This window comes from Leptosomus discolor, chromosome 1 (genome assembly GCF_034619465.1).
Source record: "Leptosomus discolor isolate bLepDis1 chromosome 1, bLepDis1.hap2, whole genome shotgun sequence".
NCBI classification, from domain to species: domain Eukaryota; kingdom Metazoa; phylum Chordata; class Aves; order Leptosomiformes; family Leptosomidae; genus Leptosomus; species Leptosomus discolor.
This window is the reverse complement of record NC_141391.1, coordinates 8,393,062-8,415,934: the sequence shown is the minus strand read 5'-3', so window position 1 is coordinate 8,415,934 and position 22,873 is coordinate 8,393,062. Positions and strand designations below refer to the sequence as shown.

General features: G+C 43.6%; 1 protein-coding gene across 1 annotated transcript in view; it reads left to right on the top strand.

Annotated features, from left to right (window-relative positions):
* ME3 (malic enzyme 3) overlaps nucleotides 1–22,873 on the top strand; it is a 130,469-nt gene that overhangs the window by 54,150 nt on the left and 53,446 nt on the right. The window contains exons 2-3 of the mRNA XM_086481700.1: nucleotides 16,272–16,405; nucleotides 17,931–18,080. Coding sequence (XP_086337826.1) covers nucleotides 16,272–16,405; nucleotides 17,931–18,080 — 284 coding nt within the window. The remainder of the gene's footprint in view (nucleotides 1–16,271; nucleotides 16,406–17,930; nucleotides 18,081–22,873) is intronic.

Here is a 22,873-nt window from a genome sequence, read left to right as displayed (position 1 = left end):
TGATTCTGTTTTGGTAAAAGAATGGAGAAGGAAAACAAGTTCTCCTTTATCAAATATGAGTTGGTTTTCCAACTTTGTGGCTAGCCCAAATGGAAAAAAAATATTGTACCTGCTAACTAAACTAAAATCCAATGACATTAAGGTGAGACATTTGAGAGTAGCAGAAATGAAAGGATTTATATCTGGAAGAGTGTGCCTCATTGGTATTTGTTACATACGGAGCCTGATACTGTACTTTTACTCTACTGATTCTATGTAAATTAAAAAGCCTGAGTTTTCCTTCCAAGAAATGTAGCTTAATAATGTAACATTTATTTTGTTATTTTTGTTATTTTAAAAAACTTAAGTCTATAGTATCACAGAGTCATAGAGTATCTCAAGTTGGAAGGGACCCATGAGGATCATTGAGTCCAACAGCCTGCTCCTCGCATGGTTTAATATGATTAAACCTTGGTATGTCTTGCCATCGCTTCAACTTTCACTGAAAGGAGGTTTTATTTTGAATAACAACAGAATAATTGTAATTATTTACATTTATGTTTTTGTCCCAAAGACTTATCATATCTGATCTGCTCTGGATTCAACATGAGTTTTGCTGTGTAATTCACTGGTGCCAGGGTTTTACCACTGGAATCCAATTTGTCTTAAGCTGGAAAGAAGGGCTAGGCTAATGAACAAAGAAAGCTTAGTCCACTTTGCTTTCCCTTTCAGTACATAGAGGGTATGATTTTGCATGGCCTAAATGCCAGCTTCATACTTTCCACCCTAGCCTGCTGCTGAACAAAGGCCTGAGTTAAGCTCAGAACAAAACTGCAAGCCTTGGGCAGAAGAGATGGCTTTCAGACAGACTTCTGAAATTGGCTTTAAAGTTTTCATTTTTGAAATTTATTCTAGCAGAGGGATTAACTCAGCACTTTTGTCTTCAAATCCTCCTAGATGCTCATCTTTAGACTTCCTATCACTGGCTGTCATCCTGGGACAGAGCTACAGAGACGCTGCCCTCCTTCCTTTGGGGAGTCCAGACTCTCTTTGTTGTTAGACTCTTCTTCATTGTGCTTTGTGTTTTTGAAGTGTTGAGTTGACAGGGCTTTAGGAATAAAAGTTCATTTTGAATTGTGAGTAGTATAGTTGCTGAAGGGAGAGGCTTTTGGTTGTTTCCAGAAGGTCACACCCTGGATCTACTTCACTTTCTCCAAAAGCTTCTTCCAGAGCTAGACATCCTTGGCAGCATGTACGCAGCTTGCACACAGCTTGCCCTGGGACGTGGTGTCTGGCCTGCTCTCAGAAGACCAGACCCTGTGGCAGTTCAGGGATCAAGCTCTGTATCAGAAGGGCTCAGTCCATTGATTTCTTTAAAAACCCAAGACCCAAGGTTTAACATTGCCATCTGGAAACCAGTGTATACACTTGAACAAAAGGCTGGTGGACTCACAGCAGCCGCTGTCCCAAAAGGAGCAGATATCCACCCTGTGCCAACTGGAATTATTTTGTGATCTTCAAATCAGTGTGCAGAGAGTTGCCTAACACAGCCTAGAGCAACAAATGCTTGGGAACTGTCTGAAGGATCCTCTGTATTTATCACTGACAGTATTCGTACTCAGAACATTTTCATGAAAGTAACCTGAGCTACTAATAATTATGAAAATAACCAAGTTTTAGTGGCAAGATGTTTTTATTGTGTGGTGAAGTAGCAGTAAGGTTCATCCTGCAGATTTGGCACTAACGGTATTTGTTTCCTTAGTTTCTGAGTCACACACATCTAACATCAGCTAAAACAAAAACCTTGCTTCAGGAAGTCATCAGAGGAAATACGATGACAATGTGTGACTGCTGCAGCCCAAACACAATGTTCACTGACATCCTTGGAAGCTTCAAATAATACATCCTGGAAATAGCAACTTCCACAAGATAATCTGGCATTAATTATCAGCTCTGCCACTTCTTTGCGTTTTCTGCAAAAGAAAATCGGAAGAGAGAGAAAGATAGGGGACTGAATCAGCCAGCTACGTCTGTGTTGTAATAGAGCAGTTGAAACTGCTTTAGGAATGGAAATGCCATTGAGCTTGGAAATGCTGCTGCCCAAGTGGCTTTCTCTGGGAGCTCCCCTTGGGCCCTGGAGGGACGGAGTCAGCTCTTGGGGCAGTGCATGACTCTGCTGCGGGGGCTGAAGTATCCCATGGACTTCCTCCTGACCATTGCATAGTATTAGAGAGCTGCACAGTTCATAACCCATTAACTGCTCATTTTCCCCTTGCCTGTCCCATTCTACTTCTTTTTGGTCATGTTGTTTTTGACAGAAAGGTCTAGGAAGTGTGTCAAGCTAGGTTCTTAACCAGCTGGCTGGACTCGCTTGGCATTTGGTTAGTATGGACTTCTGTTGTCATTACAGCCTTTCAGAGCTGCAGGATATGATCCTCTTGAATTACCAAGTGTAAGACATGGTGGCATTAACAACTGCAAGAGACCTTATGCTCAGGTATGCCTCTTGCTGCCCTGATTAGGGCTTCCCAGCAGAAAACATTTTCCTCAAACGGGCCCCAATGTTACCGGCTCGCGAACCAATCTGTACAGCTCAGTGAAGGAAAAGCCTGGTGCCTCTCACTCCCATCTTGTACTGATTTCTGGGTGCAGAGGGACTGGACTAGCACCCTCATGTAGAGACTGCTGCTTCCTCAGGTAGAGATCACCTGGGCTTTTCCAGCTACTCTGTTGCTCTTAGGCAAGTTTTCAGACACAAGGATATGGCATCACGCACGTACCACTGAAACAATTACAGAAGTATGAAGGCACAAGCAAAACACTGTGCTGTTCTTCTTAAATTGCTTTTGGGTTCTTGGAACCAACAAAAAAAGCTGTCAGTTTGCTTACACGGGTATCCCGACTGGGATCCCATCTTTAGGGATCCTGGACCTTTGTCCAGAGCATGTTTTTTTTTTTATTGAGGAGGCTGTTGATGCAGTTGCATGCACATCCTTAAATAACTGTTAAATAACTCCCTGGGGTGCCGTTCAGCTTCATGACTTCCCTCTGAGAGCATCCTTTAGTTCATCAACATCAATAATGGATCAGTCAGTCAAAACTACTGACCTCTTCTCCTGGGTTGGGAAAGGGTGCTGTCCTGTGGCAGCAAGGCAGAGACACAGCCAGAAGGTAAAAAATGTTGGTTATTGACTGACCTGGCAGAGTCATCACTTCTACATAAAGTTGGAAGAGAAGACAAAGCTTTTTTAAACACACAAAAGACATGCCATACGGACATGTGCTCTGACAACCATGCTTTTATTGTGAAAGATAATAAAGCAGAAAGTGACTTTTTAGGTTTTGTTCAATACCAAATATAATGGTAACCCAACAACTTCAGGAGTGAGTGCTCCCTCACTCAGATTTTATGGATATTGTGATAAGTTCTTATATCTGAGTTTCAGCCCCAGGAGGAAGGCGATTGGGTCTGATAAAACATCATATAGCCATTGAGGACTGACAAAATCATACTAACACTGAAGTGTAGCCTTGTTTTACCCAGAATATAGACTCATTGAATGGGTTGGGTTGGAAGGGACCTTTAAAGATCACCTAGTCCAACCCCCCAGCCATGAGGCAGGGACACCTTCCACTAGACCAGGTTGCTCAAAGCCCCATCCAACCTGGCCGTGAATGCTTCCAGCAATGGGGCATCCACAACTTCTCTAGGCAACCTCTTCCAGTGTCTCACTGCCCTCATCTTATAAAATGTCTTCCTTATGTCCAATCTAAACCTACCCTCTTTCCATTTAAAACCGTTACCCCTTGTCCTATTGCAACAGGCCCTACTAAACAGTCTGTTCCCATCCTTCTTAGAAGTTCCATTTATATTTTAAAAGACCACAGTAAGGTCTCCATCTAGCTTTTCAGCTCTGAATAGCCAGGGCTTTAGTTATTTCAAACCCTGAGCAAGCTCAAAGTGATTTTACATTTGCTTTACTCTGATGTTGCTGCATGACTGTGGTGCCAGGCAGAGGTGAATCAAAAAACTTGGAATGAAACCTGTGTTTGAGGGGTCTATTCCCAAAGATGTGCCCATTGTCATCAACTGATTTTGAAGAAAACAAAATCAGTGGCCATCATGTTTTCCTGCATGCAGGTCTTCCACAGCAGGTCATAAGTGAACATCACTTCAACCTTCCCAGTCTTTGCAGACTCTGGCTGGCTCTGCCTCCAGTGCTCCCCACACTGCACCATGCTCTTTCAGCAAGGCACATGTTATTAAGTTGAAACCCAACTTTGAATGGCAGGTTTGAAGGTTTGATGTATCAGCTGGTGCCTCCTAACAAACAGAGGTGCATGAGTGAAACCAGTGTTTTAGCCATTACTTTCTCCTGATCATCCATATAGCAAATCGTTTTGCAATAACACTTGTGTCTTCAAGGAGCCCGGACTGTTTTGTTAGCCTTACTGCAGTCACACTTCATCTTTGCGTCAGCTGGCCAAATTATTTCAGTTACAGAAGAATAGATGTTCTGTTGGAGGAAGGAAGCTGCTGCGTTGGCCTCGGACGATGCTTGTCTAAGCTAGGAGAGGCTGGAGTAATTGTGCCGAGGTGGACAGGCAGCAGCCATGCCAAGAACAATATTATTTGCATTTTAAGTTATAGCATCTAATGGAATCGAGAACAGAACCAGTTTTTTTCTAAACTCATTTGAAGGTTTGCCAAAAGGGCGATTTACAGCTTCCTAGTAATAATGAAGAGTTCAGCTGTCTTGACCAACATGTGGTCACGCATGTTGCAAACTGACATAAATATTTTATAACGTCTTGCTGCAATTCCTGTTCCACAGAAGTGTTGTCAAACAGTTTAGGGGATCAAAAGAGTTTTAATCTTTAAATTTCATCTCAGAATAATTGTACTTTTTTTTTTTTTCCTTTCTGAACTTGGATAACTTGTTTCATACTGCCCTTGATTAAAAACAGTTGGAACAGGAGGATGGGAGTTTTACATTTTGAACTTTTTTGAAAAAATCTCAGGAACTTTATTAGATATTTGATTTATAGTCTAGTGCAAATATCTTTCTAGTGCAACGAGTGCTTTTGAAACTGGAAGTGGTTAAGCTCAATCTCAAGAAAGGGATAAAAATTAAAGCACTTGTATGAAATTAGTGGTGTTTTATCATCTGGGATATTTGGACATAGTTCTACTCACACCATATGGAAAAAATAGAGCTGAAATTTTGAGGAGCAAAGAAAGTGGAAAATGAAAGGACTATATCATTGGAAGAATATTTAGAGGTCCTCGGGGGAAGTTTGGTAGAAAGGATGTATCATTTTGTATCTGTGTTAATGTACAGATTGCAGTCCAGATGCTCTGGTATCGGGGCCAAGCATGCTGAGCGCTGTGCATTCAACTGCATATAATTCAGAGACAGCTCAAATCAAATTGACAATAGACCAAGATAGTAGGGGGAGTGCACGCAAAGGTGATGAGAGCTGTAGACACGAAAGGTCACATTGCACGTATGTGAGCACTTCACACATCTTCCTTTTTCCTCTCTGCATTGAAAAGGAAGAAAAAGTTTGAAGTAAAATGTTCAGACAAGGAGGAGGACGAGAGGGCGGGTCAGAGGGTAGTCACGGTAGGCTAGCTACATTCCTGGTGATGCCAAAAGTAGTTTGGACAGCTGGATGACTGATCTCAGCATTTCAGCAAAACTTGTGCTTGGCAACACAACAGCCCCTGAGGTCAGCACGGAGATGGTCTTAGGGCAGGCTGGAGGCCAGATTGGAAAAGGACATGCGCCGGGGCACACATAACATCTTTAGCTGCCTGTCAGTGTTAAAAAGGGGTTTGTGAAATACAGTTGTAGAAATGCTGGAGTAGAGGGAAGCAAGATGCTTCATGCCTTGAGAGGCAAAATAAGACCATCGGTGGGCTGAGTCTGTAGAAGGCTGAGAAGTGGGAAGAAAAGTATCGTCATGGTGCAAAGCACAGCTAAGCTCTAGGGTGAGCTTCCAAATGAGGACAGCATGAAGATCTCCTCTTGCCTTCCAAAGGGCAGCTGGACACTTGAGAGTGCTGTACGTCTCTGAGCTGGTGTGCTCCACTGCCGATGGGCACCACAATGGGTGACTGTACCTCGGCCCCATGCAAACCACGGTAGCTGCAGTTTCTCTGTTGAGCCCCAGCGTGAGCTTCCTGGGTTGAAGTCCATCAACGACCTTGCAGTGCGGATGGACTGCAGAAGCGGTGGGAGAGAAACAAAAGCAGTGCGAATTACTCAAACGGGAAGTGGAGGCTCACACAGATTTCCTGTGGGATGCTCTGTGTTTACCTGCATGTTTAGTGGTCTTCAAGTGGTGGTTGTGTAATTGGAGGAGAGCTTAGTGGTGTTTTTTCTAGTGCGTTTGTTTTACCGAGATGACCGATTCCTTTGTTAGAGCCTTCTTTATTTCTCATATTCCTAATTTTTAAAGGAAAACATTGCCTTTCTCTAGAATCTTTTATCTGAGGGCATAGCTGAATGTTTTGTAAGCCTCTCAAATGGCCTATAGTGCTCTGAAGCAGGCATATATTACACCTTATTAAACAGCTATCAAAAATGTGGTTCAGAAGCCAAGCCTGCTTGTTCTGGATTAGATGGGAATGAGCAGAGAGCATCTGGTACTGCTCAGGAAGCTGCTGCTGCTGGTTTCTTTCTACAGAGCTTTGGTAGAAGGAGCATACAAGGACATATGAATGGTACAGTGGAGGAATTATCTCTGCTAAACTCTTGGTTTCGTTCAGATTAAGCTTTCATCCAAGCGATCTTCTTGTGAAACAGCTATTTCAATGGCTTAGGCAGTACTTTCCGGTGGTGTTCAATCAAATACAGCCATCAGCAGTCATCCATGAACTGTAGTCCAGCTCCAGCCCACATTTGGAGCAACCTCATTTGCTGATAGCAAGTGAGACACAAATTGAGGAGAGACTCGCATCCTCCAAACCCACAGCATGATGCAGTTTGCGTGCGAGCAGTAAGCACACAGGCCTCATTTTGTGTAATTTGCTGGAACCTCAAAAGGAAGTTAGTGCTCTCTGTAGCACCGAACCCAAATTATATGCAGCCACGATTCACATGACCAGCTGCCTATTCAATGGAAGATGTTTCCAGACATTGAAAAACTGGCTTTTAAAACTGTATTCTCTTAATGTTTTGGATCACATTTAAACCTTAAAATGGTCTTGATCTTTCTTCTCAGACATACTTGCTTGTTTGAATTGAAGATGATGGCTGGTTTTCATAGACATAGGAATGTGAATGTTGTAATTTATGCTGAATTCTTCCCATCTAGGAAAAACATCATGTTTGGGAGAAATGTGTGTCTGCAGCATCACAGAAACTGCTGTACTCTGACAGAAATACTGAGTTTTGTGCATGGCAGACCTCCTGCAGAAACTGATTTAACCTGCTTTCTCTCCCCATGAGGTGAAAGAATAGCATCCCCCACAGAGGAGAGAGATAGCCATGTGGACTACCAGCTTCTCATTTCTCTCTTGGACTAGCTCCTTTCACTCGCTAGTTGGCATAAAAAGGTGTGGCAGTGGTAGGTGTAAAACAGCACAAGATGGGAATCATGTAGAGGAGACACCAGGGTGTCTTCATTTTCTTGGGAGTCAAGAAGGCTAATCCATTGGGATCTGTGTGCCAGGATCACATGGGATATTTTTGATAGGGGGCTGAGAAGTTTGGATTCTGCTCAGGAATCTGACCCATGAGCTTGGCTGTAGCACAAAACCTGATGTCCTCATTACTGCTTGCTCCATCAGGCCTTCCTTCTCTATCAAATTTCCTTCTCTATCAAATATTTTGCCATACATGAAGAGACAACCAGCAAGTGCTTCATGTTTTAAGCTCATCCAGGCAGGATGCATGCATGTATGCATGCACCATGTGTCCCACCCCATTTGGGACTCTGTGCTGCCCTATTGCTCCTAATAATTTCTCAGGATTTGTCGGGTTTTTTTTCCCTGATACACCACGTTTTTCTTTAGCATGACAGTCCTATTCTCCATGCAATGATTTTACTCTTCTCCTTTACTGAAAGACACTGAAGCTTGCATTTAGACATTTCACGCATGCAAAGACATTTGTGAATCTAGTCAAAATCAAAAGAAATGTCAGCCTGATTTATTTCTCACTAAAGCCAAAGAAGTATTCCCATTAGGTTGGCCAGAACTCCGTGAGGATCTTAATATTGCTTTTGTGAGAAGGAAGGCATTGAATTTGGCCCAAAATTTGGGTTTCTTGAAACAACAGTTGTATCTTGTCGCCTGTTACTTGGCATCAATTGTCTGTTTCCACCTTTCCTATCAATAGAGCAATGATGCTGTTTTTAACTGTTTGTGAAGTTCATAGATCCTTCGCAAAACCAGCCTGCCAAACCAGCTGTTCTTTGGGGAAGTTTGTCTAGCTCAGTCTTAAAAAAATCTGTTTGTTTCAATGTCTCAATGCACGAGAATCTTGTTTGCAGACAAAACACATATAATTTCTAGTGTATGGATTTTTATTTTTTTTCCTACAGAGGAAAAATTTCTGCCCTGGAGGCTGGCAGACTGTGGGAAATAGTAATGAGTTCTCTGATAAATTCGATAGGGAGCTGTGCCCCTGCAGTCTGAAATCACAGTGTGGGGCTTGAGGAGCTTTGCACTGAAGTTCTTCCTATGGATTAAGGAATAAAACCCTGAAGACATTTGGCTTATGAGTTTTATTTATTGAGGTGAACCTCCCGTAATATGTGGGAACAGCATGGCTTTGCTTCTTCTTGCCTGTGACCCTGTCACATCTTGCCCGGCACATGCCCGTCAGGGATGTCCTCATCAGGAAAGTGTTTACTTCTGTGAGATAAACTGTGCAGGATCAGGTCCCTGGTCAGTAAGTACTCTGGCACAGGGATTTTGTCGTGTTCCAATTCTGCTCACTCTTAACATTGGTGTAAATCAAAAGTCACCATTGTTAAGACAAGGTAAAAATGAGGATAATAATGGAAATATGTCCCTCTAATCCAGTGAAAGGAAGTTACTTGCACAGAACAAAACAGTTAGTGGTAAAATGTCGTTAATAGTAGGGACAACTTACGTTGTAATTGAATTAGTGTACCTCATTAAAGATGGTTCCCCAGGAACTGAAACAAACATGGGGTTGCTTAATTATCTTTGTCTTGGAGGGGTTTTTTTGCATTCCCAGGCTCTGTGGGAGAGGAAAAAACAACAATCTGAAAGAATTAGAAATCCACAATTATATCACTTTGTAACAAAGGGGATGGCCAAGAGTGTGGGATTTTTCAGCTAGTGACTTTGAATCCAGAAAGAGGCCTAGACACTGTGAGAAGAGTTTTCAAATCACAGTCAACAAAAGGTTTGTCCAGCAGTAACTGTTGAGAAGGCACAGTGGGGAATCTTCTTTCCAAGTTTCAAAGAAGACACGCTGAATGATGTCTTCCTCATACTCCAAAGCATCACAGATTTGGGTTTTTTCCAAGCTTAAAAGCACAAACACATACAAATTAAAGGTAATAAGAAGCTACAAGATGTATAAAATGAGAAATTAAAGGATTACCCCTCCAATGTGCCTCCTTCTCTCTTTTTATGCAAGCAATATTTTCGATACAGCTTTTCCAGGGTGGGATGCAATGCAGGACAGGGCCTGTGGCACCTCATCCACACCAGCAAGAGAAGTTTGAGTAGCTGAGAAGGAGCGCTGTGAAGAGGGTTATCAAGTCAGACAGAGCCAAGGAGGCCACAGTAGGATCTGACCTTTCTAGGAAAATCTTTCACAGTGTAGAAAATTTATGTTTTCTGCTGTGGCTCTCTACTTCCCATCCCCTGTTTGCAGTCTCAGTGGGGATTAGTTTATTTTCTGGTACTGACCCCTTATGGGAGGAACTTTTGCTTGCAAATAGTCAAAGTACATCCTGGCTGTAAAATTGGACGGGTGCAAATATCTATGGAAAACACATTACAGGAAAAATCTGTATAGAATAAGCTTATTAAGTTCCCTGACTGTTAGGACTCCCCTAGCATGGCTGTTAACGTACTAATTGTAAAGTAGAGGTGGATTAGCTGTGCCTGCTCCTGCAGCGGTGATCCCTCTGTGTCTGTATTTCCCCTGTGTCCTCTGCTCTTATCAGACTAGGAAGTTCCCTGTTCCAGGGACTGTTCCCAAAAGGTTGGGAGATGTTCGCTGATCCTTGTTTACTCAGCTCAGAGACTGCCAGGCCAGCTTTCAGTGGCGTGGATTAGGGACTGTGGTCCCTGAAGGCGGGCTGAGAACCACAGCTTGAGTGCTGGCATCACGGAGGGCGGTGGCCTGGGACCGTACAAACTGCATAAACCCCTTGCTTTGGCCGTGCAAGCCGCCCCACAGCCCTCCCTGTGCTGTGGCTGCTAGTTGCACTCTAGAGCACAGGGATATAGAAAGATGCAGTAAGCCAAGACTCTGCTCCAAAAAGATGCTGAGTAGCTGGAGGTGATCCGAGCTGCAGTGGACTCTGCATGTTCTGCACTAGGTAAGGCCTTATTCAGCCCTTGATTAAGCCCCCACTGTCTTAACGACAGTTTTCTGATACCCTAGGAACTACCATTTTGTGTCTGTGTTCCCACCTACAGAAGTATGATCTATAATGAGTAAATTATAAGGCTAAGCCATGCTTGCATCCCTCTTGCTTGTATTCATCCCTGAGTGAAACACTCTCTTCTCAGTGCTGGAGAGTGCAGGCTGTGATAAAACTAATCGTTATCTGTGAATTGGCTCTGCCCTTCAGTTTCTGAAATAAGTGGCTGTTACTGGCTTGAGCTGCAAAGAGGGAGCTGCCACCTAACACGTTCAGTGCTGCTAGCAGTAAGAAAGCAGAAGCATTTGGGGTTCTTTGCAGGAAGCCTTTTTCAGCACAAAACCCCTCCCTTAGCTCCTACATAGCATGAAGCCTTGTGGGCAGCTGATATTTTTGCCTTTGTTTTTGGGTAGTGACATAGCATCTGCCCTCTCCATGCCAACTCATTTCCCACACATTTAAAAACGAATTGGAGCACCTGGCTTTAGCTCTGCAGGGCTGTGGCTCACCATCTAATCATTGGACCTTTCAAGACCAGAAAGAGAGAGGTACAATATGGCTTTCAGGCAGTCTTAAAAAAAATCCCAACCCTAAAAGCTTTAATCTTAAACTTAGCAGTACCTCAGTGAATTCTAGCTTTTGATCTGGGGCAGAATGTGTTTCCAAATTCATTTCACGCTGTGCTGTTTCAGTGAATATAACCACTTCACCCAGGGGTCCTACTCCTAGACCTGAGAAACTTCAGAAAGCAGCCTTCAAAGTTAGGGCAGGCAATTTCTGCTCCACACAGACCCTGCCACAGAGGCACTGTGTGATGGACCAGCTCTGTACTTAAAAGTGTTTTGGAGATTTAACTAGTTGTGAAGGGAGTGACTTCCTCATCTCATGGGGTTGCAATTGCTCCAGTATGAAGATGGTTATACTGGTATGTCTCATTCAGATGCAATAAATGCACAAGTGCAGTGAGCTAGAGATGTTGTATGACCATGCTTACCCTTAGACTATCATCAGCACAACTGTGGCTGTGTTTCAATGGTTTAATCTGCTCTCACAATCCAAAAACATGCATTCATGCGCATAGATCTCCAAATTGCTTAAAATTAGAGTTCAGAGTCTTGCATTTGCTGTGTCTTGAAATAGTGAGTTGGCATGGGTGACCGGACCCCTGGCACTATGCAGACCTAAAAACTAGCGAGGAATTAAGACGCAGGGCAGAGCTGTGCCCAAGGTATGCACGAATGTCCCTCCCAGCCCAAGTTACACAGACAAACTGCTCTACAACCCCACACTCCCTTTTGACCCTGTTCAATGTTATTAATTATTACATTAATTCCCAATACCACATCGAGAGGTTTCCCGGCACACTGCTGAACACTTTTCAGCCTGGTGAGTTCCTCCTAAAAGGAGAAAAAAACCTCAGCAGGACTGAAGGGCCAGTGTCCAGATACAAGTGCTTCACCCTCATGGCAGCTGTAATTTCATCACAGCTCTCCCACTGCTGGATGCTGGATGCTCCTGGCCATGCTGGGTTGTTGGAGATGTCATCCAGGCAGAGCCCAACGTACTGGAAAAAAAAAAATAGGGGTTACTAGTGGCCATGCAGACTGCCGTTTGTGTAAGGCATCATGGTGTTATTTTGAACAGAAATGAGCTGAAATACAGGATTTTTTTTCTTGTATAGGGTGTGTGATCATTTGATTACGTATTGAAACTTTTTGCTAATTTAGTGCCTGGAAAATAACTGAGAGGCCTTTTTTTCCTATTGAAAAAAATAGTGCAAGAAGATTTTTAGTGGTTGGGGGCAGCAATGCCTGTGATACTCTGTTTCTTCCTTTTCTGTCTCTTTTAGAAGAGTAACCACCACTAGTTTACTTTTTTTTTGCTGAGCATTTCTATCCCAGGGGATGAGCAGGGCTCAGGTCTGTGTCTCTGACCAACCAACCCGTGATGTGGCTCCCTCTAGCCAAGCAAGTGGAGCATTTACTGCCAAATATTTCTGTCACCCATTATCTATCCTCCATGTTCAAAGGTTACAAGAAGTAAATGGTTTGAAATGGTATCTTTTATTTTTTCCATTCATTGCAGATAAACTTTGACATTCGCAGTAGCTGTATTTTCCCTGCTGTGATACAATAGTGTCAGTGTCAGTGTAAAGCCAAATACTGACGTAGAGCTGATGTCCAGTGTTGATCTTAGTCAAGTATTTCAGAAATCTCCAGTCTGCAGAATACAGATGGTTGCAAGTTTTCTGACGAGAATTTTTTGGGTTTTTTTTAAATTCAGAAATAATGACTCACAAAAACTCAAACTTTATCTTGTGGGAACATACCAGTTCTGCTGTGAAACTCATTTGGGGGAAGGTTTCTCAGGTCGAGGAAGGAAATTTGGGTCAGAAATGTCAGGCACTTCAGCAGAACCAGCCACGTACAACATTCAACAACTGCAGAGACCTTGATGCCAATTCTGGGTTTGACAGCAAAATCTTGACCTCCTGCCTCCTGGGCAAGTGCTGACTCCTTGTCTGCTGGCTGGAAGAGGAAAGATTTCCCTCTGCCATGTTCTTACATCAAAGATTGCAAAAATACTTGGCCCTATCCTGATACAGAGCTGAAAAAAAAAGCTATGAAAATGCTTGTGGGGTCAAGATCAGTTTCTTCTCAGATGTCCTGGAGGCTGAATATCTTTTCTGAAATATATGAAGACTTCCTTTTTTTTTTTCTTTTTTTTAATTTGCACTAGTGCACAATTTACTAATAAAAGAAGTGTCACACAATCTACAAAGCATGAATCTGGCAAACAGAAGAATCAGTTTTGGTCCTTTCCTCTATCCTGTCACAGGTTACTTGGCATCACTGATAGCTTGACAAACATTTTCACCAGCGTCTGCACCACTTACAAGTGAGCGGCTCTTACAGTGGTCAGTTCCCATGGCTGTATGTCCCCAGTGGCTGTGCCCAGGTTTGCCAATGTCTGTAGAGCCATCTATGGTGTGTCATCCACCAGGGAAGCTGCTCTGAGCTCAGATGACCTGGTTATTTTTAATCCAGGTACTTCCTCTCGCTGATTAACCATGTGACTGCACACATGCTTGTGCTGGCACAACTGTTGGGATGGCATGGGGACAGGAACAAGCAACAGGAGGCAAGGGAAGGCTGCCAAAACCAAGTTCATCGAGATATGTCCTCAGTTTTTCTTGTGCAACAATAATAAGTTATTTGTCATAGAGAAACACTAAATCCATGGAAGAAAATAGCAGATAACAGCTATGCAGTCATAAAGCTGCTCATTAAGATTTTTTCAAAAGTCTTGAGTAGACGTAGTCCAATAATTACTAATTTTGAATATTTTACTGCCAGCTGTTCATCAAGATATGAATCAGTTGCTTAGTTATGGGTGAAGTTTTCATTAGGATTTAAGCTCCTTAGATGCTTCTGAAAATGTTTCCTTCTATCCTGCTGTCTAATCTGCTATCAGCATAGCAGAAATCCCATTAATTAAGGACTAAGACCTTTTATAATCTTCCTCCCAGACTGCAGAATTCATTTTCTATTGCTGTTTATCAGGCTGGATCCAGCACAGGGAACTGCTAGTTGTCTGGAGCATCAGTCCCTGCATGGACAGGAGCAGGACATGCTCAGGCTTCTGCTTAGGAAGGATGAAATTGTCCTGTAAGAACAAGGTTATCCTACACAATCTCACATTCAAGCTTCAGCTGTGGGCGCGTGTCAGCTACTTAATAAAACTTGTGGCACTCTGTGTGCTCACTGAATAAAAAAAAAAAGCACTGAAAAAGCATCCTACGTGTCGTGTCTGTCTCCTGTGCTGCTAATATGCCATTAATACACATTGTGTCTAGTGGAAAACTAGACAGTAACTGAAGTTGATGAGTTGGGTGTACTATGATGAGTTGATGAGTTGTGTATAGTAATCAGTATCCAAATCTAAATCTTTGCTAACTGGAGGTTAGCAAATGTGACGCCCATCTACAAGAAGGGCCATAAGCAGGATCTGGGGAACTATAGGCCTGTCAGTCTGACCTTGGTGCCAGGAAATGTTATGGAGCAGATCATTTGAGTGCCACCACGTGGTGTGTCCAGGACAACCAGGTGATCAGGCCCAGTCAGAATAAGTTTATGAAAGGCAGGCCCTGCTTGACTAACCCGTTCTCCTTCTATGACAAGGTGACCCACTTAGTGGATGAGGGAAAGGCTGTGGATGTTGTCTACCTGGACTTTAGTAAAGCATTTGTCACGGCTTCTCACAGCATTTTCCTGGAGAACCTGGCTGCTCATGGCTTGGATGGGTGTACTCTTTTCTGGGTAAAAAACGGGCTGGATGGCCAGGTCCAGAGTGGTGGTGAATGGAGCTCAATGCAGTTGGTGGCCGGTCACAAGTGGTATTCTCCAGGGCTCAGTGTCAGGGCCAGTTCTGTCTAATATCTTTATCAATGATCTGGGTGAGGGGATCGAGTGCTCCCTCAGTGAGTTTGTAGATGACACTAAATTGAGTGGGAGTGTTGATCTGCTCGAGGGTAGGAAGGCTCTGCAGAGGGATCTGGACAGGCTGGATCGATGGGTCAAGGTCAATTGTATGAGGTTTAACAAGGCCAAGTGCCAGGTCCTGCCCTTGGGTCACATAACCCCATGGAGCACTACAGGCTTGGGAAGGAGTGGCTGGAAAGCTGTCTGCGGGAAAGGGACCTGGGGGTGCTGGTCGACAGCCGGCTGAACATGAGCCAGCAGTGTGCCCAGGTGGCCAAGAAGGCCAGCAGCATCCTGGCCTGTATCAGCAATGGTGTGGCCAGCAGGAGTAGGGAAGTGATCGTGCCCCTGTACTCAGCACTGGTGAGGCCGCACCTCAAATCCTGTGTGCAGTTTTGGGCCCCTCACTGCAAGAAAGACATTGAGGTGCTGGAGCGTGTCCAGAGAAGGGCAACGAAGCTGGTGAAGGGTCTGGAGAACAGGTCTGATGAGGAGCAGCTGAGGGAACTGAGAGGACACCTCATCGCTCTCTGCAACTGCCTGAAAGGAGGTTATAGAGAGGTGGGGGTCAGTCTTTTCTCCCAAGGAAAAAGTGGTGATAGGACAAAAGGAGATGGCCTCAAGTTACACCAGGGGAGGTTTAGATTGGACATTAGGAAAATTTCTTCGTCGAAAGGGTTGTCAAGCACTGGAACAGGCTGCCTGAGTCACCATCCCTGGAGGTATTTGAAAGATGTGTAGGTGTGGCACTTAGGGACGTGGTTTAGTGGTGGACTTGGTAGTGTTGGATTTATGTTTGGACTTGCTGATCTTAAAGGCCTTTTCCAACCTAAGTGATACTATGATTCTAAACCTATTATGTGGGTTTTAAAGGATTGTGAGGGCTGGGCTTTCAGGAAGGCCGTTGAAACTAGTAAGCGTGAGATAATTAAGTGTTATAAGAAGACCATAAAGAAACTATAAGAATATATACACTATAAAGTTGTATATACTATAGAGACTAACCAAATTCAAATGGCAAAAGAGTGTGAATAATCAAAGCCCTGTTGGCACTGGGACTGCTGATCCAGAAGCCGTAGGATCCGGGTGGTCCAAGCCCCATGGTCCCTGCAGTGAAGGACCATCTCCAGGCCCTTGAGGGCTGCATGCTGTTGCTTGCTTTCCTCTTGAATATCCTACCTGGTAGTGCATATTGTGCCATTTGAACATGCCTTGCTCTTTTCTTTCCAGGGAATGGCTTTTACACTTGAGGAGAGGCTTCAGCTGGGAATTCATGGCCTCCTTCCTCCCTGCTTCTTGAGCCAAGACGTACAAGTCCTCCGTGTGATGAAAAACTACGAGAACAAATCTAACGATCTAGACAAGTATGTCAAAAACATCTTATTTCCTCCTTACTCCCCCTTTAATTTCCAGTTCTTTAAAGCCCCCAGGAAGACTTGAGGAACCTACTTCAAGGCACACAGGTTTCCCTTAGAGTCATGTTTGCCAGCAACATACCCTCCAGCACCAAGAGTGTTTATTCTGGCCTGTCCACCTTCACCTCAGTTACATGCCATCCCAGTCCCAAAATAGCACTGGTACTGCTTTTTTCTAGCAGCATATTGCTGGAGAGCTCTGGTATTAGCCTAGCAATTCACTATACTTTGGGTACAAGTGCAGAACGAAAAGGCAGTCCCTGCCCCAGAGCACTGGAGGTGGAGTGAACACATGTACTGCACGTACCTATCTGTACGCTCATCAGTGCATTCACTGAAATACTGGATGGAAGAACAAAAAGAACCTGCCAACTGGTAGGAAAAAAATAAAAACAACAGAAGCAATGGTGTGTGTTGAACTAATCTTTCTGTTCCTGAGCTTCCATCGCATCCTGTATTGTGCATCAGGGTTATTGATGTGAGATGGTGTTTGACTCGTGTTGTGACGGATGGTAGGGTTTGCCTCTCCATCTGTCTCAGCTGCCATTGATCTGGGGACTGAGGCAGCAGGACTCTTCCCTGTAGAACGATTCCATTGACTTTTCTGTGCCACAGATGCCTGTGTCCATCTTGCAAAATATATATCCTTGGCAGTGTGTGATGCCTTTTTGAAGCTACGCTGCAAGATTGGGTGCTGAACAAAGGGAGTTTGTCATTGTGTTCATACAAGTTTCTCAGACAGAAAGTCATTTGCAATCTGTCTTTATTTTTCTGAGTTTTTCATTTTTTCTGGCTTCAATTTGACAAATTCAATCTTAGCCAATGAAGCATTTTCAATAAAGAAAAATTTTTGGAGAAATGTAACGTATGCTAAGTCACTGAGCATTCATATAAACCTGGTGATGCAAGCGTGAGTCCGGACAACACTAAGAACACTAAGCTGATTTAACATTTTCATTTTCTAAATTAATGGGTTTGGCTTTTTTTTTTAAAGATGGAAATTAGCTATCCTTCTGGTTTTAGTGATTAATTGAGAATGCAGGATAATGGAGAGAGAGGTTTCACGGAAATATTTTAGGAAAGACAGTGCTTTGAAATGTGCATATTAACATTTGCATATATGCATATTTTGTATTCTAGATTGCATTAATAAATGTTGATAATAAAGCTGATGTCCTCTTCCAAATAGCCCCCAAATCTACTTTTGACCTTTTCCGTTGCATTTGTTTTTAATCAAATTCCAAAATTCTGAGGTTATGCATGAGTCTGACTTCCAGCCCTACCAAGTCTTTGTGAGCTGTCAGTGAGGATGGTGGAGCTGGTCAGGTCCTCTGGGAAATTTTACTCCAAGCACCTGCTCGTGATGTAGCATGAGGAGTGTCAGGGCTTGGAAGAACTGAGTACATACTGAGTGAGCCAACTGCTGCCGACATCCATAAATACTGATATATATCTATTTTATTTTACTTTTAAGGTATATTGTTCTTATGACATTACAAGACAGGAATGAGAAGCTTTTCTACCGAGTGCTGACCTCTGACATTGAGAGATTCATGCCCATCGTCTACACCCCAACAGTTGGCCTAGCTTGTCAGCAGTATGGTTTGGCTTTCAGGAGACCACGGTGAGCAAAGAGACTGTTCTTGCCCCCTTTTTTAATTTCATGTCAATGTTCCTTTTGTATTGACAGTCCATCTTTATGTGGGTGGCCTGAAACATATAAAACTCGATCCCGCATCAAAAGATGGACCAGCAAGCAGCTTCACGTGTGTACATTTGATGATGAGCTGGGGAGTCGAGAATAGCTCTGCCTTCTTCCTATAAACAGCGAACAGAGTGGTTTTGTTCTCAAACAGTACTGTACAGTCTGTGCAGCTTAGCTCCAAACAGCTCTCTGAACTTATGGCTGCACCCCTCCCCATCTGCTGTCTCAGGAGCACTGAGTGCCTTCTGCAGTGCTGGCGTTTGAGTAATTGTTGGGTTTTGGATACGTTGTGCTGATTTTGAATTTCTGTATGCACTTCTACAGACCACCCCACAAGAATCATTTTCATAGGAGATGATGCTCTGCATCAATGCCTTCTCTGCTGTCAGAACAGTTACTGTGTATATTCATGCAACATTAAACACTCTGTACCATGTTGGAACGCCCTGTTCTGCATAATTCTTTTTAATGCTTTATGTTTAGATAAAGCCCTTATTAGCATTCTGAAATACGTTTTAGTCCTAGCCTGAAAATTCAATGGTAAGGCTCAGTTTTATTTGCAAGCTTTTTAATTTTTTATCCTTGAAATGTACCAGTAGGCAGATAAAAAGGTTTAGCTTTTACTGTAGAAATAAGCAGAGTAAAGGAATAGAATAATACCATTTTAAAAGCATTAACAAGCCTGAGGTTTAACTGCAGTTTCCGCTGAGAGTAGTGTGGTAGGTGTGGAAGCTGAGGCAAGTTCTATTAACTGGCTCAAGGTCACAGGGGCACCCTGAGGCAGACCTCGAATATGTAAGGGCTGTGTAGACAGATGAATAACATACTATGGGTAAGATTATCTTGGCAAACATGCTTGCATCCTGCTTGTCATCAAAATTTCTAGTAAAGCCACTGTATTGCTTCACATGAACTGCTTCTCAGGACCGTGTTTTGGCGTGTGTCTATCCCGGGTATCTATCCCGGGTAATGGTGCTCTGTTCCCTGATACTCAGCTTCTGCATCTGCTGGGCTGTGGTGAAGTCATTCATCTAGTCAAGCCTTGATCATATCCCCTCCTCCTCCTCAGTGTGTATGAGGAAAGCAGAGAAAGAATTGCTCTTTGTACTGGGGAAAGACAATTTCTTCTTCTGAGCAGGAGTAAAAAGGTAGCAGAGGTAAGAGAGCCCAGACTCCGTCTCCAAGTGTTGAGCTGTGAGCACTGTCAGGCAGGGAAGAGCACACTGCTGGTTCTTAGCTAATCAAAATTCACAGCAGCAATTCCTGCTGTACAGCCACTGCGTCTTTGCCTTCAGTCTGCCTTTACCTCGCAAGAAGTTAAAACAATATTTGGGAGCTTTGCTTCTTTTATTTTTCAGCCCTGATGTTATCCTCAGGAAAGCAGGGGTGTATTTCCATGTACTGGACTCTTTCTGCACTTGTTGCTGTTGGAGAATTCCCCTTCCTGTAACTCACTTCTTTCTCATGTTTTAAATCCACAGTATCTTACCAATGTGGTAAGAACATCTGTTCTCCTAGTCTGACAGTTTTGCTGCTGAAGTTGGGCTTGGAGCTGTTCTGGATTCCAGCCTGTGGTTTCTGCAGGAAAGGGAAAACTATCATGCCCTTAGTACACTGAACTTCCTGAGGCAGAGAGTTTGTTTCCCTGAAGATGTAGAGTGAATTTCAGCCTAGCCTCAGATTTTATTTTAATCAATGTTGTTTTAGCAAAAGAGTGTTTTTCAACCAAAAAGAAAAGACCTAGTATATCATGGAAGGTGATGAGATTAAAATGAGAAGCATTCATATGTGCTTTTTTTTTGTCAATCTGACTCTTATTGTCTTGCAGTATATATTTTCTCTCCTGGAACATATTATGTACATCAGGAGCTGGCCTGCAAGACACTTAGTTCAGGGTAGGATGCCAACACTTTCTGCTACAATCATTGTGACCTGCAGATTTGGGGAGCTCAGGAATTAAAATCTAAATTTGAATTTCTAGCTCTTCCCATGTTTGTTATTCTAAGATGCACTGGCAGTCTGAAAAGCTGATTCTTCTAACCTAATTTTCTTTGTATTAGAAGGTTTCTAAAACAAAATGACACCCATATAAATATATTTCACTGGTGTTCTAGGGAGAACATAGCACCTAGAACTGGAGAGGATGTCCCAGCCATTCAGACTTGCTCTGCTTGTCTCAGCATGCCCTCACCTATTTTGGGATTAGTTGAGTGGTCTGGTCACTGTAATTCATTTTGTCATCTTCTCCCTGTGAGGCTTTTCTTTGACACAATTACCCCACCAGATATGTGCCACTCTATAATTGTGCGTAGCATTTCTGCTCACTACATGTCCTTCTGTGAACTCTGTCCTGTTGGTTTTGGGTCATCTCTCTAGTGAACCAAAGTCTTTCTGAACCTGTCCTCTGGAGTGCCGTGTTTCCCAGCCCGACTTTTTGGGCAACAGGGAACCGGTTTGAATGTTTGCTCCCTATTCATCCAAACTGTCACATTTAATGCTGTTGATCAGGCAGGCGAGATATCTCAGTTTTAAAACACCACGTTGGTACTCCAGCGTGGACGGATGTGCACATACAGCACAGCTTACGGTGAGGAGGGGCATCTTTAGAATGTTATGCAGTCTTTCTGCAGCCACAACAGCACCAATTAGCGACCTGTGGAGACAATAAACTTCTTCTCTGTGCTGAGATCTTTCTCAGCCCCATTAGTGCTTGGCTTTATATTTGAAGGTGAGCCTGGAAAGACTAAAGCACAAGTAACTTGCTTACAAAGCAACTCTTGAAGAAGAGCATCTGAAAATAGTCCTATAAGGTCCAGCAGGGCTTCTCTCATCAGAATACAGTTATCAGTGTTCGCATGGCTGCAGATTTTGTTTGCCAGATACTGCTGTCGTAATTGCAGGGCTCAATGCCTCTTTTACCTTTCCTGGTCTCTATATGCAAACTCTCTAAGAGTGGACCTTTTACCTGCACTCTTATGGGGCTGGTGTCCGGAGTTCCCCTTCCAGGCCAGGGCTCTGGCTTCCTCTCTGCCAGCAGATTTATATGCTTCAAATGGGATCAGACACCTGCTGTTCTTTTCTTTCAAAAGGCTACCCAGCCAGCAGTCTGAAAGCACAGGCTTTCTCTCTTTACCAGTAGAAAAGAGCTACTAGGAAAAAAAAAAAAACACTTGCAAACATCCAGCTCTTGATATGCTTATCTACAATGGCCTCCCCACTTCTTCTGGTGGGCCAGGCAGAGCTCCTGATGCCCCAGCAGGTTCCTGTCTCTGCCTTCCCCAAACTCCTACTGCCTTTCTCTTCAGGAGTCACTTTAAATTCTTCAAGCAGACTTTTATTTTTTTTCTGTGGCCTCAGGCTTTTTCCTGTGTGATGAAGACTCAGGGGTTTAGAATGACTGGAAGAGAGGTTGAACCATCCAGTTATTAAAAAGGGCATTCTGGCACTGTCCCTTAAGAGCTCAGAAGTTTGTGCTGGAAGGTGTCTTATGTTGAATCACATTTTTCCTGTCTGGTTTTCCAGCCAGCTGCCTGATGAGTTACCAATATTTATTTATTCAGTCGTGCAATGAGCATTAAAATCTTAGGCCAAAGAACAGTATAATTTTATATTTTGAATTTTTAAAAAATACATATTATTGTGTAATTTGTAAGTACAGGTAGAAGTACCAAGCACCTCTGTCACGCTTACGATTAAGGACCCTGTCAAAATCTCTCTTCTGTGATCAGACCACATTAAATAAGCACGAGAGAAGAGCAACCATCTCCAAAGAGAAGTCTTCCTAGCCACAGATCTTGTCTGCAGCAGTGGCCAGTAACGACAGGATAAGACTAGGGTAGGCAAATACGCTCACTTCTTGAGGGCTTCTTGGGTTATGCTCTTCCTCATTTTGTGTCTCAGGATCTGCTGCTGTGTTTGGCTTCGCAAGGTCTGGAACGGTTGCGAGGGGACCCAGATGTATGCATGTTGTCAAGGCCAAAGGATATGGCTAGAAATAGTGTCCCAAGGTGACAAGCCTTGTTTCACATATAGGTGTAATTCCAGATGATCAAGGGTGACGCAGGCTTGAGGGAGATCCCTTGCACAGTTGTACAGCTTTGGATCCTGTGGCTGCGCATAGGCAGCTTTGCAGTCTGTCTGCCACAACCCATCCCTGGTTATTCACTCCTCCCTCCCACCAGCCCTGCGCCTCCACAGATGGCCATGCAGCTGTGCAATGATCTGATTCAGGAATAAATCTGGGGACATCCAAATCCTTTTGGGGCCAGACTAGTGGTAATCCAGATAGCCAGTTCACTGTCAGCTGCAACAGGAGTTGTGCAGGCATGATGACAGGGATGTGCAGAAGCAGGAGCAAGCTACTCGAGGCATGGGGAGACCAGGTTTGCTTATGTTCAGCAGCAGTGATGACACAGTTGTAGCTTCAAGCAAAGAGCAGGTTACCCTAGGTACTAAGGAACATGGGCCTTGGAAGTGTTTGCTTTTCAAAGCCCAGGGATCCTTTATCCTCATCAGAAATTTGGTAGGAGGAAGGAATGAAATGTAACAGAGCAGGGCTCGCAGCTTTCTGAGACACTAAAAGAGGGAAGGAAGGAGGAATCTCTGTTCTTTGATCCCATTAACAGAAAGAGTCACTGTTATCTTAGGAAATGCTTCTACCAACTCTAAAAGCTTTCAGATTGTGATTGAGAGTCCTTTTTCTTTAGAGTGAA